Genomic DNA, 13,581 nt, shown 5'->3' with positions numbered 1-13,581 from the left:
CCATTTGGGAGGGACCTTGGGCAGATGGTTCTGAGGAAGGGGACGAGATTGCACTGATTGACTCACATACTCTCCTTGCACACACCTCACTCCCCCTCCTTCTGAGGACAGCCCTGGGGACCCTATTGAGAGAGGGGGCTCGGGGTCGCTGCTGGGAAGTACCATTTCTCAGGTTCGTGAGTGGTTCCAGCACTCCCTTCTTGAAGGCGGCCACCGGGTCCTGTACACAGGATCTGAGGCTCAGCATGCTCTGTAGCGGGGGCTCCTTGATCAGCAGGTCTCTGTAGGCAGCCAGCTGATGAGACCGGCACAGCAGAGCTGCAATGCTGTGCACGAACTCAGGCACCAGGCACGTGTATGTGTTATCAGCCTGGCAATAGTGGTAGGCCACGACCTATGGGGGAAGCAGAGCATCAGCATCACCTCTCTCTCTTCACACGGCTCCTTCTATGCTCTCAAACAGGGATGCAATTCTCCCGTTCACTGAGATAGTAAAGTATGTTGATTCTATTCCCCAAGACTGAGACATCATTTAGCTTAACTGATTCAGTTATTCTTTCATTCATTCACGTGGTCTGCCAAGTTCTAGGCAGACTTTTAATTGCAGCCACAAATCCAAATTGATTAGCACTAAGATCAGCACAAGTTACTCTGTATTGAATATAAATTAATAAAAGTCATTCATAAAACCCAAAGCCTACGCTAGCTTAAAGCAATTCCAAGCAATCCCAATGTTCTCGACATCCAAAAGTGCCATATGCACTCTGATTCTGTTTTCAAAAACGCCGGCATCTCCTTGGGAAACTCATGTGCTGCTCCCAAAAAGCAGATAAGAAAGTTAGTGGCTACAAAGGCCAGGCTGTAAAGTCATAGCTGTTTCTTCCCCCTGGCAGGAGGGCCGTGCAGGGCAGCCTGGTTCAAGCCCTCAGCCCGCATCCATACAAGCCTCCACACCCACATGATGATGCCACGAAGTAGTTCAACAGCAATGTCGTTCGAAGAATCAAAATAAGAAATGACCAAATTTCTGCCTTCATATGAAAGCACAGAGGAGGAGAGAGGTTCTTGCCTAAGCACGGAGAAGAGGGGGATGAGTGTTCCCTTCACCGGCACAGATACAAAGTGGCAGCAGGTTATTCAGTAGAGACCCCAACGAAAGTGCCAGATGCAGAACTGTCTTGGGAGTGAGAGGTACACTGCAAATAAATAACTTTCCCGAATGAGGATGAACTGAGGAATATGAGGTAAAGAAGGTAAAAAAGGTCAAAACACTTCTGTAAAGGCCCTTATGTTTTTCAGAAGAGTCTGCATCCCCGCCGTCCCACTCAGCTTTACAACCCCTGCAAAAGCAGGAGAAGAACCACTAGCTAGGGTTCACGGCCGAGGGCAGCAGGCACACGGTTCAAAGCCTTATCAGGGTGACACAGATAATCAATTGCCAGATCTGCAAAGCAAGTGGCAAGAGGAGATGTGGCCAATTTGAAACCTCCGTGTGACTTCTGTTTAAGATTAAATTTATCATCAAGACTCAGATGAAAGCTGACTCTCTCCCACTGTCACCTGGACAGAGATTAGCAGGAATGCATGAGGACCACTGAGTCGGTACAAATCACCAATGAGACAGCCTGGACCATGGTCTCTCTAGCACGGAAGTCTGGCAACCCAACGGTTCGTCATGAAATCAATCCCAAGCCAAACAGTTTTTTTTTTTTTAAATAAAGTGAATTTTAAAGGATCTAAGTATAGTTTTATAATGTTTTTGCTTCAGTTGCATGTATGATCACATGTGTGGGAATGCCAGGCTGCTAGCGTAAGATGTATTTCTTATTGCGGGTCACAAAATGGTGTGAAAAAATCACAGTAGCATCCCTCATCCCAGAGCACTTGTTCACGGACAGAGGGAGGACTGGTCAGGGCATCAGGGCTGCCCACGCCAGGGAAGCAGAAGCGAGGAGCAGGGATCTGTGTCACAGGAGCATTTGTTTCAGCACCCCGGCACCTACCTCACGCCTGGGGGTGCGCGTGGGGGTGCTTCCTCACTAGATGCCCCTCCTCACTGCCCACCTCTGGTGGTTCTCCAGTTCTACCACTCACACCACGGCCACCGGGAAGACACAAGCGGCTCGCCAGGAGTGAGATTTAACAGATTTAATGCAGGGGGATGGCTTATGAACCTGTGATGTATGTTGAGCAGATGGAAAAATTTCAGAAAGACCTTGATGACCACGAATTTAGGAAGGGAAAGTCAGCCAAACCTCTTTTACGACACCACAAGAAACTTCTGACAGAAAAATGCAGGGAATCAAAGGTCTCAGGCAGCAGAGCACAGGTGGAGGCAGCAGTCATGTGGGAGGCTCCCACTCTCCTGCTCTCATACCAGATGTAAGGACGGATTTGTGGGGGGGTGCAATCATACCTCCTGCTGCTTCGGGAATTCCTTTAAGCCACTGTTTAAGACGAATGAAAGTCCACTGCCCGTGTCTTAAGATTCGTTATTTTATTTGCGGTACTCTATCACAATTTTATCAAAAGTTATACTTTTGAATTAAGCAGTTGCTGTCTCTGTTTTAAGATTCCCTTTATAATTCATTTTTCAGAAGCCAAACCAGCAAATCTCATTCTCTCCCCCTATCCTCAAAGTCTCTCACAGAAAGGGCGAAGATTACCTTAGAAGCGAGGTACTTCACTGCATCCTCTCTTGGTCTCTGGTTTTCAGGAGTATCAGACCCAGAGCCAGTGAGCATTTTCGCGGCATTGGTGCCACCTGAAGAAGAACTCGGTGAAAGCAATGGAGTAAAAGGAAGATCCGGGGAGGAATCTGAAGCTACAGAGAAAAAAGACCAGTTCCGTTATTAATAACAGTGGACCCCAACCTTTTTGGCACCAGGGACCGATGCTCCTATGAGAATCTAATGCCTAATGATCTGAGGTGGCATTATGTTATTCAAAATAACATATTGCAGTGATGCTAGCCCTGGGGAGCAGCTGCAAATACAGATGAAGCTTCGCTTGCTCACCTGCTGCTATGAGGCCCAGTTTCTAACAGGCCACAGACCAGTACTGGTCCATGGGCTGGGGGTTGGGGACCCATGATTTACAACATCAGGATGGGGGTATGGAGAAACATGAATATATTTATTGATTAGACCCAGAGAGCACTTTAAAAGGTTAATAAGTGAACATGACACCAAATGCAAAGGTCTACATGAGAACACCAGTGCCGTCTCAGCCCTGTCTTGCATTCATCCAATTGTCCTCCCTGGAGAACTGCTGTTTCTCATTTTCTTCATTAAATTCTTTTTTTTTTTTTTAAATCTTGCATGGCTCACTTGTTCCTGGTTCACTACGGTAGAGATGGTTCTCTTAATGTGTTTACTACACATAAAATAAGCCATGAATGGTTAAATCTTTGGCTACTCCATCCCATTTCTAAGTTTTTATACTTTTGGTAAATCCAGTATAGAAGATAAAGGCTTCAGAGAACAGGGTACAAAAGAATTCTACAGAGATTCCTTCTGGCTTGTTCTGCCAGGAACCTATATTAAGAGGGAAGCAGGCCTTACAGTTGGGAGGACACCAGGGAAGGCTGGCCTCACCCCAAGTTACAGCCACACAGGCACTATGATAGATGGAGGCACCCAAATAGTTCTCTAACTTATCAGAAACCTGATACAGCAGCTGGAACAACTTAAGGAAAATTTGAAATTTATATCTATCCAAACAGCAATTTCCTCCATCTATCTTATATTAATATAATAAACCAGACAAGTAGTTAAACAAGGACATACTTTTAGGTGATGAACTAGGGCTGTTGGAAGCAATCTGTCTCATGCGGCTTCCATGGCAGCTAAGTGCCACCAACTTAGAAATGATGGCCGTCTTCCCAAAGCCAACGTTCCCAACAACCACTGCTCCTCTATTTTCTGTCAGTTCTGGGTTCCTCAAGTTTTCTTCTATCTGATGAAAGAGCCAGTCCCTTCCCACGAACACAGAGTCTGTTGTTATGCTCGGTACTTCAAACAACAGGGGTTTCAACAAAATGTCTTGTGGCTTGTAGGGAGCAAATCGTGCTTAGAAAGAAAAAAAAGATCATCATTTTAGAAGAATGTCATAATTTTATACACTAAGAAAACTCAATTTATCATTGCACGTATGTTACACTTAGTATAGCCTTTAGTTTTACCACACAAGAGATCCGTAAGTATTTGCAATCTGATCCTATTAATACTTCTATAATATCTCATTTATCATGGTCCCAGAAAGTGTCCTATTAAAACGACTTTCTAGTTTTTATGTGATTCTAAGTTATTCTCATGACTAAAGGCAGACACACAGAGGATTAAAGAAAGTGATGCGAAGGGCCAAACCATGTCTCATCAGTTTATTTGACACAGTATTTAAGACACATTTCTTCCACTACTGTTTGAGTAAAATAGATGGAAATATTTTCCCTGGAGACAGGGCCCCAGCTCTCATCTGGATGTCACGGCACTTTGCCCCTTATTGTGATGCTGTTGACCACACAACTGCATTGCAGTTAGATGTAGGCCAATATCGTCCAAGGAACTGAAACAAAGCTGATCCTCTTAATGACAAAAAAATTTTAGGGAGTGTTAAACTACTCCTCACTTCAAAATAACATATTGCAGATTTTTCAATGCCAGAAGCAAGTTAATCACCCATTTTAGGGAAGAAGCCCAAAATTGTTAAGGATGGCTCATTAACACACCTTACAGTAACTTTTAGCACACATACACACTTCACATGTTTTAAAACCAGTTGATTTAAATACTGGTTATCACAGACTTTCAGTGTTTAGTGAACAAGCTCATCATACCCAAGATCACAGCAGATGCAGGGATAAATACCTTTAACTTCCTGTGCCCTACCTCCAGCCGTATTGTGCCATGGTAATCTAATTGACGTTCGAAGAGGAGCATTTCTCTGCCCATCTAAGTAACTCAGATCTTCCAATTTGGTTGAGCTTGTTGCTGTAACATTAAACTGAAGTTCAGTCTCCTCAAAGTTGAGTTTAATATCATACCCAAAATACTATAACTTATGAATTATTAAACAATTCCATTCAGGCTTTCAACAAAATTTAAGGTGATTTTGGTTTCATTTGCTCGCCCCAGCTTATTTTTCTGGCAATGTTCTTAGCTGAGAAGTGGCAAAAACCAAGTGCTCCTCATTCTTAAACCAAAATCATGTTGATATGGTTGCTAAAATTCTCCATTCTTTTTGGAAAGAGCTGGACTTCACCATACATTTTTATGAAGAAATCTGACAATCAAATGTCACTCAGTAAAGCTTCGGTACTTACTGCAAACATGCAGCATGGTACTGGAATCTTCTCTGCAGCCCAGAGAACCTCCCGCTCTTTCTAGAATTCCAACCTTGTTAATTAAGTGAGCAGATTCCGCATGTACAAAATTCCACAGTGCTCAGAACCCTAAAAGTCAGCTCTTGGCAGTAAAAGTAGCCATGTGGACTTTATTGGAAATAAACATATTCCTAAGCTTCAAATTTATTTAATGTATTATACAGTACTAGATATGTAGGTACTGTTTAAAATTTATTTTTTAAGTAATCACATTTATCTCGGATCGAATCAGTAAGATTCATAGCACATAGATACCTTTTAAAAAGCATTAAAACACATACACATGTTGGATCATAAAAATAACCAATGCAGAATAATTTTGCTAATACTCAGCAAATATTAGAAGTAAATATACAGTACGTGTTTTTGCCTTAAAAATAATCTTTTACATATACATCCTAGGTCACAATAAGAGAAATCTAAATAAAATTAACCAAATTCGGTTTGTGGGTTAAGTGGTCTGACATAAAAGTACTGCCGCTCTTAGACATATGATGATCTTCCAGGATAATAAAACAATGTCATCTGAGGGCAAATAAGAAGGAAGAGGGAGTCACATTCCAAGGGCTAAGGCTTCTAAGGGCAGGAGAAATTGTTAGTGGGACCAAGTTTCAAGGGACAGAAGTCGAGTTGGGCCATCTGTCTGCTGAAAACCTTCTGGCTGACACAGCATCCAGCTGCCGACCCCGCCATCTGCTTGACCTGGGCCCTTCCCAGTTTTCCTTCTGAGGTCTCACTCCTTTCCTTCCTCTCTGTTAGCACCAGTCCTCTCCTTCTTCATGCAACAAGGACGTAGGCGGCTGCGCAGCCTGCCTCTGTGATGGTGCGTCCCCCCTTGCTGCATTCTCCAAGGGGTGATTAACCAGGTGCCCTGTTCCCGTTCCCAGTCCGTGAGAAACATCTGACACCTTGACTTTACAAGAGCAGACATTTAATGCTTCTGTATCTTTTGGCTGCATATCCACAGCCTATTTACACATTGTGTACATATTTACGTCAATACTCCACGCAAACCTTTCCTAGTAGAAAGATTCAGCTAATTCCTTATGCAAGATTTACAAAGGGGCCTAAGTTATGGGACTCCAATGGCAGCCTCTAGCTTCTCTCCAGGTCCTTCACAACCAGGCCCTGTGAAACTTTCTGGAGAGCTACCAGGACCACGCCCTGGCTTCCTATGATAATATAGCTTGGAACAAATGTCTAGGTTCCTGCCTGGGGCCTGGGCCTCTGGAAGTGGCCCTCTCCTTGGCATGCCTCATCATGAGAATCCCCACGTGTCCAAGGCTGAGGTAAAAGGGACAGCCGCAGTGTAACCCATAAGCCAGTTCACTTCAGAGCTGGAACAGCCATGGGAACACAAAGATACTTAGAATCTCAACAGGGTTTCCTATTTCCCTTCTTCCTCTGATCCCTTAAAACATTACGTTCTGTTTAATTTTGTAACAACCGAATGGAATAAGAATATGAAACTGTAAAGGGCTATGTTATTCCAAAAAAGAATTGTAAAAATGCCCTCGCTTGACGTAGAGGCAGGAGTTGGTGATGTTTCTAACGCCTGTTTTCAGATTTCCAGCCACCAAAGTGTCAGCTTTCAGGTATGCCACAACCCGCCTGAGCAACTCCACAGCTCTGAGTCTCTGTTTTAAACACGATGAAGCTGGGCTGCAAGTGACCAGCTGCCGCCTCCACTTTCCAAGGTGTTGTCAAAGCCACACAGACGTTGCAGAGTAGAAGCAGTGAAGCTTCAGCTCCCTAGCTCTGCGCTCAGGTGTTCCCCACTTCAAAGAGCAGGTGGCTTGGAGCCCATTCTGCCTCCTTACACGTGCCGCTGGGAGAGTCTCGGACACCACCAGTACTAGAATCAGACTCACTTCTGCTATTTAACAGTGAATGTTTTCAAAATCCTAAGCAATTCAGGGTCAAGAAAAACCAGAGGTAAAGCAATAATTCATGCAACAATAAACTTAACGCTAACGTCTCTACAATTAATTATACACTTACTGTACACACACGTTGTGTCTACCATCTGGGTGAGAGGCACAATGGGATATCATTGTAATATGAAACAGGACAGAGTACAGGCCTAGGGGTGGAGGCAGGAGGAGGTAGAGGGAGTCTTCTCTAAGTTATACAAAGAGAAATATCTGTTGAAACATCATGAACTAACCTATCAAAGGTAAATGTCATTAAGTCCAGGCAACTACCAGTTAGAGTTTCAAGAAAATTGGCGGGTAATTGTGTTTGTTGGTTTCTTGGAAAACTAAATACGGTGTTCTGTGATTCACTTAGGAAATATTTCAAAAGAAGAAAAAAAAGTAGGTAAAATAGTAGAATCTAATTATCTAACTTTTAGATTATCTAGGATTGCATTTAAAGGTTTCTCATTCTGTTTTTAATAAAGGAATAAGGTGTCCGTGCCATATATTTTGATGTGGCATACAGTAATGACCTGACTGCAGCATTCTAAACCAATTCTACTCTAACGATTACCTTTAAAAAGAAAATCTATGTTTAGTGAAACAATCTCCAAACCTGGTCAACTTATTATCTTTGACATAAAAATTTCACTGTACTAGACAATTAACAGTAAACAGACAACTGCAGTTCTTTGTAACAGGCTCAATGACAGTAACAGCTGGAAACCTTAAGAACTTGTTTCCATACCCTCACTCCTCTGGGGGACTGGGTCACTTGGGGCTGGCATCAGAGTAAACAGGGGCCTGGCATCACCTTTCCTTCACCTGCCGGTTCTTTATCTGGATACACCAAATCATTTGATATTTCCTATCAAAGGGCAGTTTGTGTTTACATGGATTTTCACATGCAAATACTTCAGAGAGATTGCAGTATATCGTCCTTTACATACTGCTGTAATCCTAACACTGAAGGTTGCCTACTGTCCTGTTTGTAGCAGCTTGCCTTCTAATCACTAAACAGTGCTCATGAACTATATAACCTGAATCTTTTGTTCTTTTCAGTGATATCTGCCATTCCCTCTTAACTCAGGTTTAGCTTTAAGGGTAGGAGGGTGGGCAATGAAGAATCTACCGTACTCCTAGCTTGTCAACAGATACCCTGAGGTAAGGCACTTTCAAAGTGTGCTTTTCGTTTATAAAATGTGCAACACAGAAGAAAAAAGTAAACCCATTAGGCCAGGCAGTCACTGCTCAAACCCAGAGGTAAAATCCTCCCATTCTAGCTCAAGTGCATACATAGAAGCTAATGAATGAGCACAGCAGAAATCAGAAAGCTCTGCTCCATAATCATTGCAGACTCCTGGAAAAGCTCAGCTCACACCCACTGTCACTTCACATGGCAGGGGACCACATAAAAGAACGTCAAGCAGAAAACATCACCCCAAATGGGGTGCTTTTAGCGCTGTTGAATTAATTTATTAACTTGTTTCCTAATTTTAAAATAGCTTCATGAAACTAAATACAATTTTGCTATTTTGTTGAAGTCAATAAAGCTATTAAGTTCTGGGAAAATACAAATGAACCATTCATTAGAACTAGGTAAATCAAGTCTAAAATGCCTTGGGTGCAACATATTATGCCGTAGGTAGTAGGACGGTGGTTGAAAGACACAAAAGCTTTTAGAAGAACCATCAATACGCATAAAGCTCTGTGGTACTTCTCTCTGGCAGACGTACCAAACCCCACTTCTGGAACAAGGCCATTTTATTTCCTTTGAAAGCGAATTAGACTTGTGCCTCAAAACTTTTCCATTAGGGCCATTTATTTATCAGCTGCTTCAGAGTTCCACTGTAAAAAACACCCAACGACAACCAGAGTGGCCTGTGTCTTTGCAAAGGAGCAGCATAAATCACAGAAAAATCCTTTGATGTAGAAAGAGAGAACCTGAGTCCATGTGTTAGTAGAGGAGAAATTTTAAGCATTATGTTGGTAACAAAGAATGATGGAAACAAGTTCCTCTTCTAAATTTGACCCAGGGGCACAAAGTTTAGAAACTCAGGATCTAAAAGCAGGATGACAGCTCAGATGCAGAGTTCTTTTGCCCGTCCACCCCAAACTACTTTCGTTGTTTGACAACCACCCACTGACCAGTCACCACTTCCATATTCTCTTCTTAGGTCCAAGTGCCCCATCTTGCTAAGTCATGTCTGTCTTGCCTGTTCTCATTTCCTCAATTGATAGCTTTCATTTCTGCTGCTCATGTTTTAAGCTGTGAGACCCCTCATAACAGAATTATATAAAAATTGGACCTACCATCTGCATGACGGGCCTCAATTATAAATATAAGTTTGAAAATTGGATCAGGAAGCAACCTAAGTGCCCATAATAGACAAATGGATAAAGAAGAGGTGGTACATATACACAATTGAATATTACTCAGACATAAAAAAGAATGAAATCTTACCATTTACGATGACATGGATAGAACTAGAGGATACTATGCTAAGTGAAATAAGTCAGACAGAGAAAGACAAATACCATATGATGTCACTTTATGTGGAATCTAAAGAACAAAATAAATGAACAAACGACAGAAAAAGACTCATAGAGAACAAACTGGTGGTTGCCAGATGGGTTTGGAGGGCTGGGTGAAAAATCTGAAGGCATGAAGAAATATAAATTGGTAGTTACAAAACAGTCATGGGGATGTAAAGTACAGCATAGGGAATATAATCAATAAGACTGTAATAAGTATGTATGGGGCCAGGTGGGCACTAATCAAGGGGGGGTCACTTTGTAATTTATATAAATGTCTAACCACTGTGCTGTATACCCGAAACTAATATAAAACATTGAATGTCAGCTGTAATTGAAAAATAAAAAACTCTTTGAGCTGATATGAACTCACTCCAAACGACAATTCTTATTTACCAAGATGTAAAAAAAAAGCCATGAATTTACTCAAGCTTAAAATAACAGAAACAAGAACAGAGTTTTTGATATTTTATTCCCTCATCTATGAAGAGCCATAAAGTCTATTAGATAAGAATTCCAGAGGGGAAGAATCACTTAAAGACCATTACATGCTGCCTTCTCATGTTTACACACGAGTAAACTGAGATCTAGAACAGGTAACTGCCTGACCCACAATCACAAAACTGGCTCCTGGATTAGATTCCCAAGTGAAGAGAGTGAACAAGGGGCACTTCAGACCCAGTGAGAGAACCTTTCCATGGAGAAGCATGGCCTTACCTGCAACTGAGTTGGGCCGTGGCATTATTAGCGAGCTGGAGCTCTGAGAATAAGGGACCGGACCATCTCCAACTGAGGCTTCAGCTTTGGGCAGCACGCTCTCCGCTGACCCAGTGGGCTCCTCTTCTGCCACTGGGGAGCAATTATCTGCCCTGCGATCATGAAGCACACCCTTCTGTACCCCTAACCTTAGGCTTCCGTCTTTATTCCATTCCAAACTGGAGCCACTCCGGTCATCATTTTCGGATGAACTTGTAATTGTGGCTGAAATGAGAGACCAGAATACTTTGAAGGAGGCCAGGCATAGCTGGGGCTGTTGAGAGTTACACACACACACACACACACACACACACACACACACACACACACAGCCCTCCCCACGATCCAGGGAGAGTTTCCTGGTCCACACAGATTTTTGTCAAAGTATGTTTCATGCAATGTATTTTGGTAAATTAGAAGAATGTTGCTTATCAGGGGAAATAAGCTGCTAAATATTTCTACAGGGGAGGAAAAACTCCGATAAGAAGATAATGAAAAAGCTGTCTGAAAGTATCTGAGTTAACAGTATATCTATGTGATTTGCATGAAGTAGCCTCTCTTTTTAACACAGATGAAGTGCTCACAAAAGAATTCATATCTCATTAAATTCCTTTGAACCGTTAAATAATTTTTCCAAATTAATAACATTTGTGTATGGGGGCGGGGGCAGGGCAGTACAATAGTTAATGCAGAAAAGCAGCAGGAGAAAGATGTGTAAAAACAAAAATACAATTACAAAGTTAAGCAGAGAATTTGGTCTTTAGCAGCAATATTCACCCTATACTCACTCTATGCAGCTTCTACAGTCACTTCCAATTTAAAGGCACCGAGCCATTTTTGATCCCCTTGCAAGCATAGGTCATCATGGACCCAACTCTAGCTTGTGTCCTTGAGAACAGGGGCCCTATCCCTTGATCCCTTTGTGTTCCCTGTTTCGATCCCAGCATCCTAGGTCCTTCGCTGCTCAGCTTAAATGGGTGTGTATTGGGTCAGGGTGTTCTCAGAACCAAGTCACCTGGATTAAGCTGTTTCATCAATATACCATGAGAACACACACTTTTATCAGCAGGCCGGTGAATTAGCTCCAACAGAGTCTGTCACTCAGGATCAAAGGCTCTGAAGGTTTTCTTTCTCATTTTTTCAACGCACTTTAAGTTTTAGCAGTAAGGACAAAACAATTTCCTCATGTGACCACAGGGCATTCTGTTACAATTTTAAAATTTTACTCCTGTTGCTCCGGTCTGGACTTATTATCCATTGCTCCTCTTTCTATTTAAAAATCCCCTCTACACACTGAAGCCTCCCTCTTTCAAGTATCTACCAATCAGTTGATCTCTTTTCTGAACAGCACAGAGCCTGACACATCCTAAGTGCTCAATAAATGTTTACTTATTCAATGAAACATCTATTCCAGTTATGGTCAGACACTACATTTAATCTCGTTGTTACTAGTTCGGGATTGTTGGTATTATGTCTCTAACCAAAGTGTAAGTTGATTTAGGTCGGGCCTGTCATTCCTTTTGGGTGTCTGTTATTACACCCAGTATCTCCAAGTTTTCTATCAGGAGTATTAATACTCATCTCTCCATCTATTTGGAATCAATCATAGCCTTCATTGTGTTTTTTAAAAGACCATTTATATAAGCATAAGTATAGCAAGTGTGACTCTTTCCATCTTAAAAATGCTGATGGTGGTGGCGATAGCAGCTAACATTTACTGAAAGTTACCATATCAGGGACTGTGCTAAGTGCTTCACAGCAATGCTCTAATTTACTAATGAGATTATTGCTTATTAATAGTAATTAATCATTACTTGGAACCCTATTATTAAGTTGTGATTGTGTTATAAATCTTCATTTATAAGTCTAGTGTTTTGAACTCAGAATGCTTTTCCAGCAGATATGTTATAATAAGTTAGATTCCCAGGCTATCCCAATATATTATAAGAAAGTTCCAGATTGGGAGTGGGGGTGATTTGTTCGGTTTTATAGTTATGGCTGTTTTATTTTGGGGCACATTTTTTTAAATAGATAATTTGGGTATGTATTTATGAAAGGTGGAACAGAGTTTTAACCAAATAGTTTTCTACAAAGTACACACTCTAAAGGTGAAAAATAAAGCCAAAGTGATGTTTTTCCTCCTCTGCTCTCCCTAAGTGCCATGCACTTCAGGATCAAACCCCCCAGGATTCCAACCTCAAGCAGTGGAAACAGGGACAGAGGACATCCCTACTTCCTGTTACAAGTGACAGCACTGGAGGCAGGACTTCAGGGTCCTATGAAGCAGCTGAGGAGAGCAGGGACAGGCTGGTCAGGGACTCCCGGACTGCAAGGACAGGCTGAGGTCCCAGTCTCAGTGTACAGCCACAGTGCCCAGGCCCTGAGGTGCGACAACATTCAGGTCCTGGCAGTAAGAAGGAGGAAAGTGCATGGGGGAGGAAGGCCCCCAGCTGCAGGAATACTAGCTGCGATGGGAAGTCCCAGATGGGGTCACCATTTCAAAAGCAGGATGTTGTAAGCTTATAATATGTCTGTAGTTAGGAGACTCTCCCAATGCCCTCGTGGAGTTCAGATAAGAAACATATTCTACCACCCACGCTCACCAGGGCCCTGATAGACAGGTAATGAGAAGCTCTAAGGCATGGACCCGCCCACTAAGATGCCCCACTGAGACTGCTCCACTTCACATTATTCCTCCCTGGGATCCAATACCAGATCCACCTGCATGGCTTGAAGCCCAGGCAGTGTACTTTCATCTCGGCTTAGGTACGACTGAGCCCTCAGGCAGATCCAATGGGGCAGGTAAAGGCCCAACGCATCCAGTTTCCCTGCACAACCTAAGAAACACACCAAACAGGCAGCTTCACAGTCTTCAAGAAAGAGAAAGCTGGTTCTTACAAGAAACCACAGGTTATTCAAAAATACCGATTTTTCTTCCAGGCTAACAGAAATCCAAACTCCTAAGTTAACCTAGTCACCTTCGAGTTAACA

The 13,581-nt window shown here is 42.5% G+C and overlaps 1 protein-coding gene across 11 annotated transcripts in view; it reads right to left on the bottom strand.

Annotated features, from left to right (window-relative positions):
- The window catches only part of TANC1 (tetratricopeptide repeat, ankyrin repeat and coiled-coil containing 1), a 214,357-nt gene that overhangs the window by 51,002 nt on the left and 149,774 nt on the right, over window positions 1–13,581 (bottom strand). For 6 of the 11 annotated variants that reach the window (XM_039855457.1, XM_039855461.1, XM_039855458.1 and 3 more), the window contains 5 exons: window positions 10,552–10,815; window positions 4,869–4,991; window positions 3,789–4,070; window positions 2,667–2,824; window positions 163–394 (listed from right to left, as the gene is read on the bottom strand). In XM_039855457.1, the coding sequence (XP_039711391.1) occupies window positions 163–394; window positions 2,667–2,824; window positions 3,789–4,070; window positions 4,869–4,991; window positions 10,552–10,815 (1,059 nt within the window). The remainder of the gene's footprint in view (window positions 1–162; window positions 395–2,666; window positions 2,825–3,788; window positions 4,071–4,868; window positions 4,992–10,551; window positions 10,816–13,581) is intronic. The other 5 variants (XM_039855455.1, XM_039855456.1, XM_039855459.1 and 2 more) reach the window with 3 other exon arrangements.

Source organism: Pteropus medius, unplaced genomic scaffold (assembly GCF_902729225.1).
Source record: "Pteropus medius unplaced genomic scaffold, Ma_sr-lr_union100, whole genome shotgun sequence".
NCBI lineage: Eukaryota > Metazoa > Chordata > Mammalia > Chiroptera > Pteropodidae > Pteropus > Pteropus medius.
This window is presented reverse-complemented; position numbering and strand designations above follow the sequence as displayed.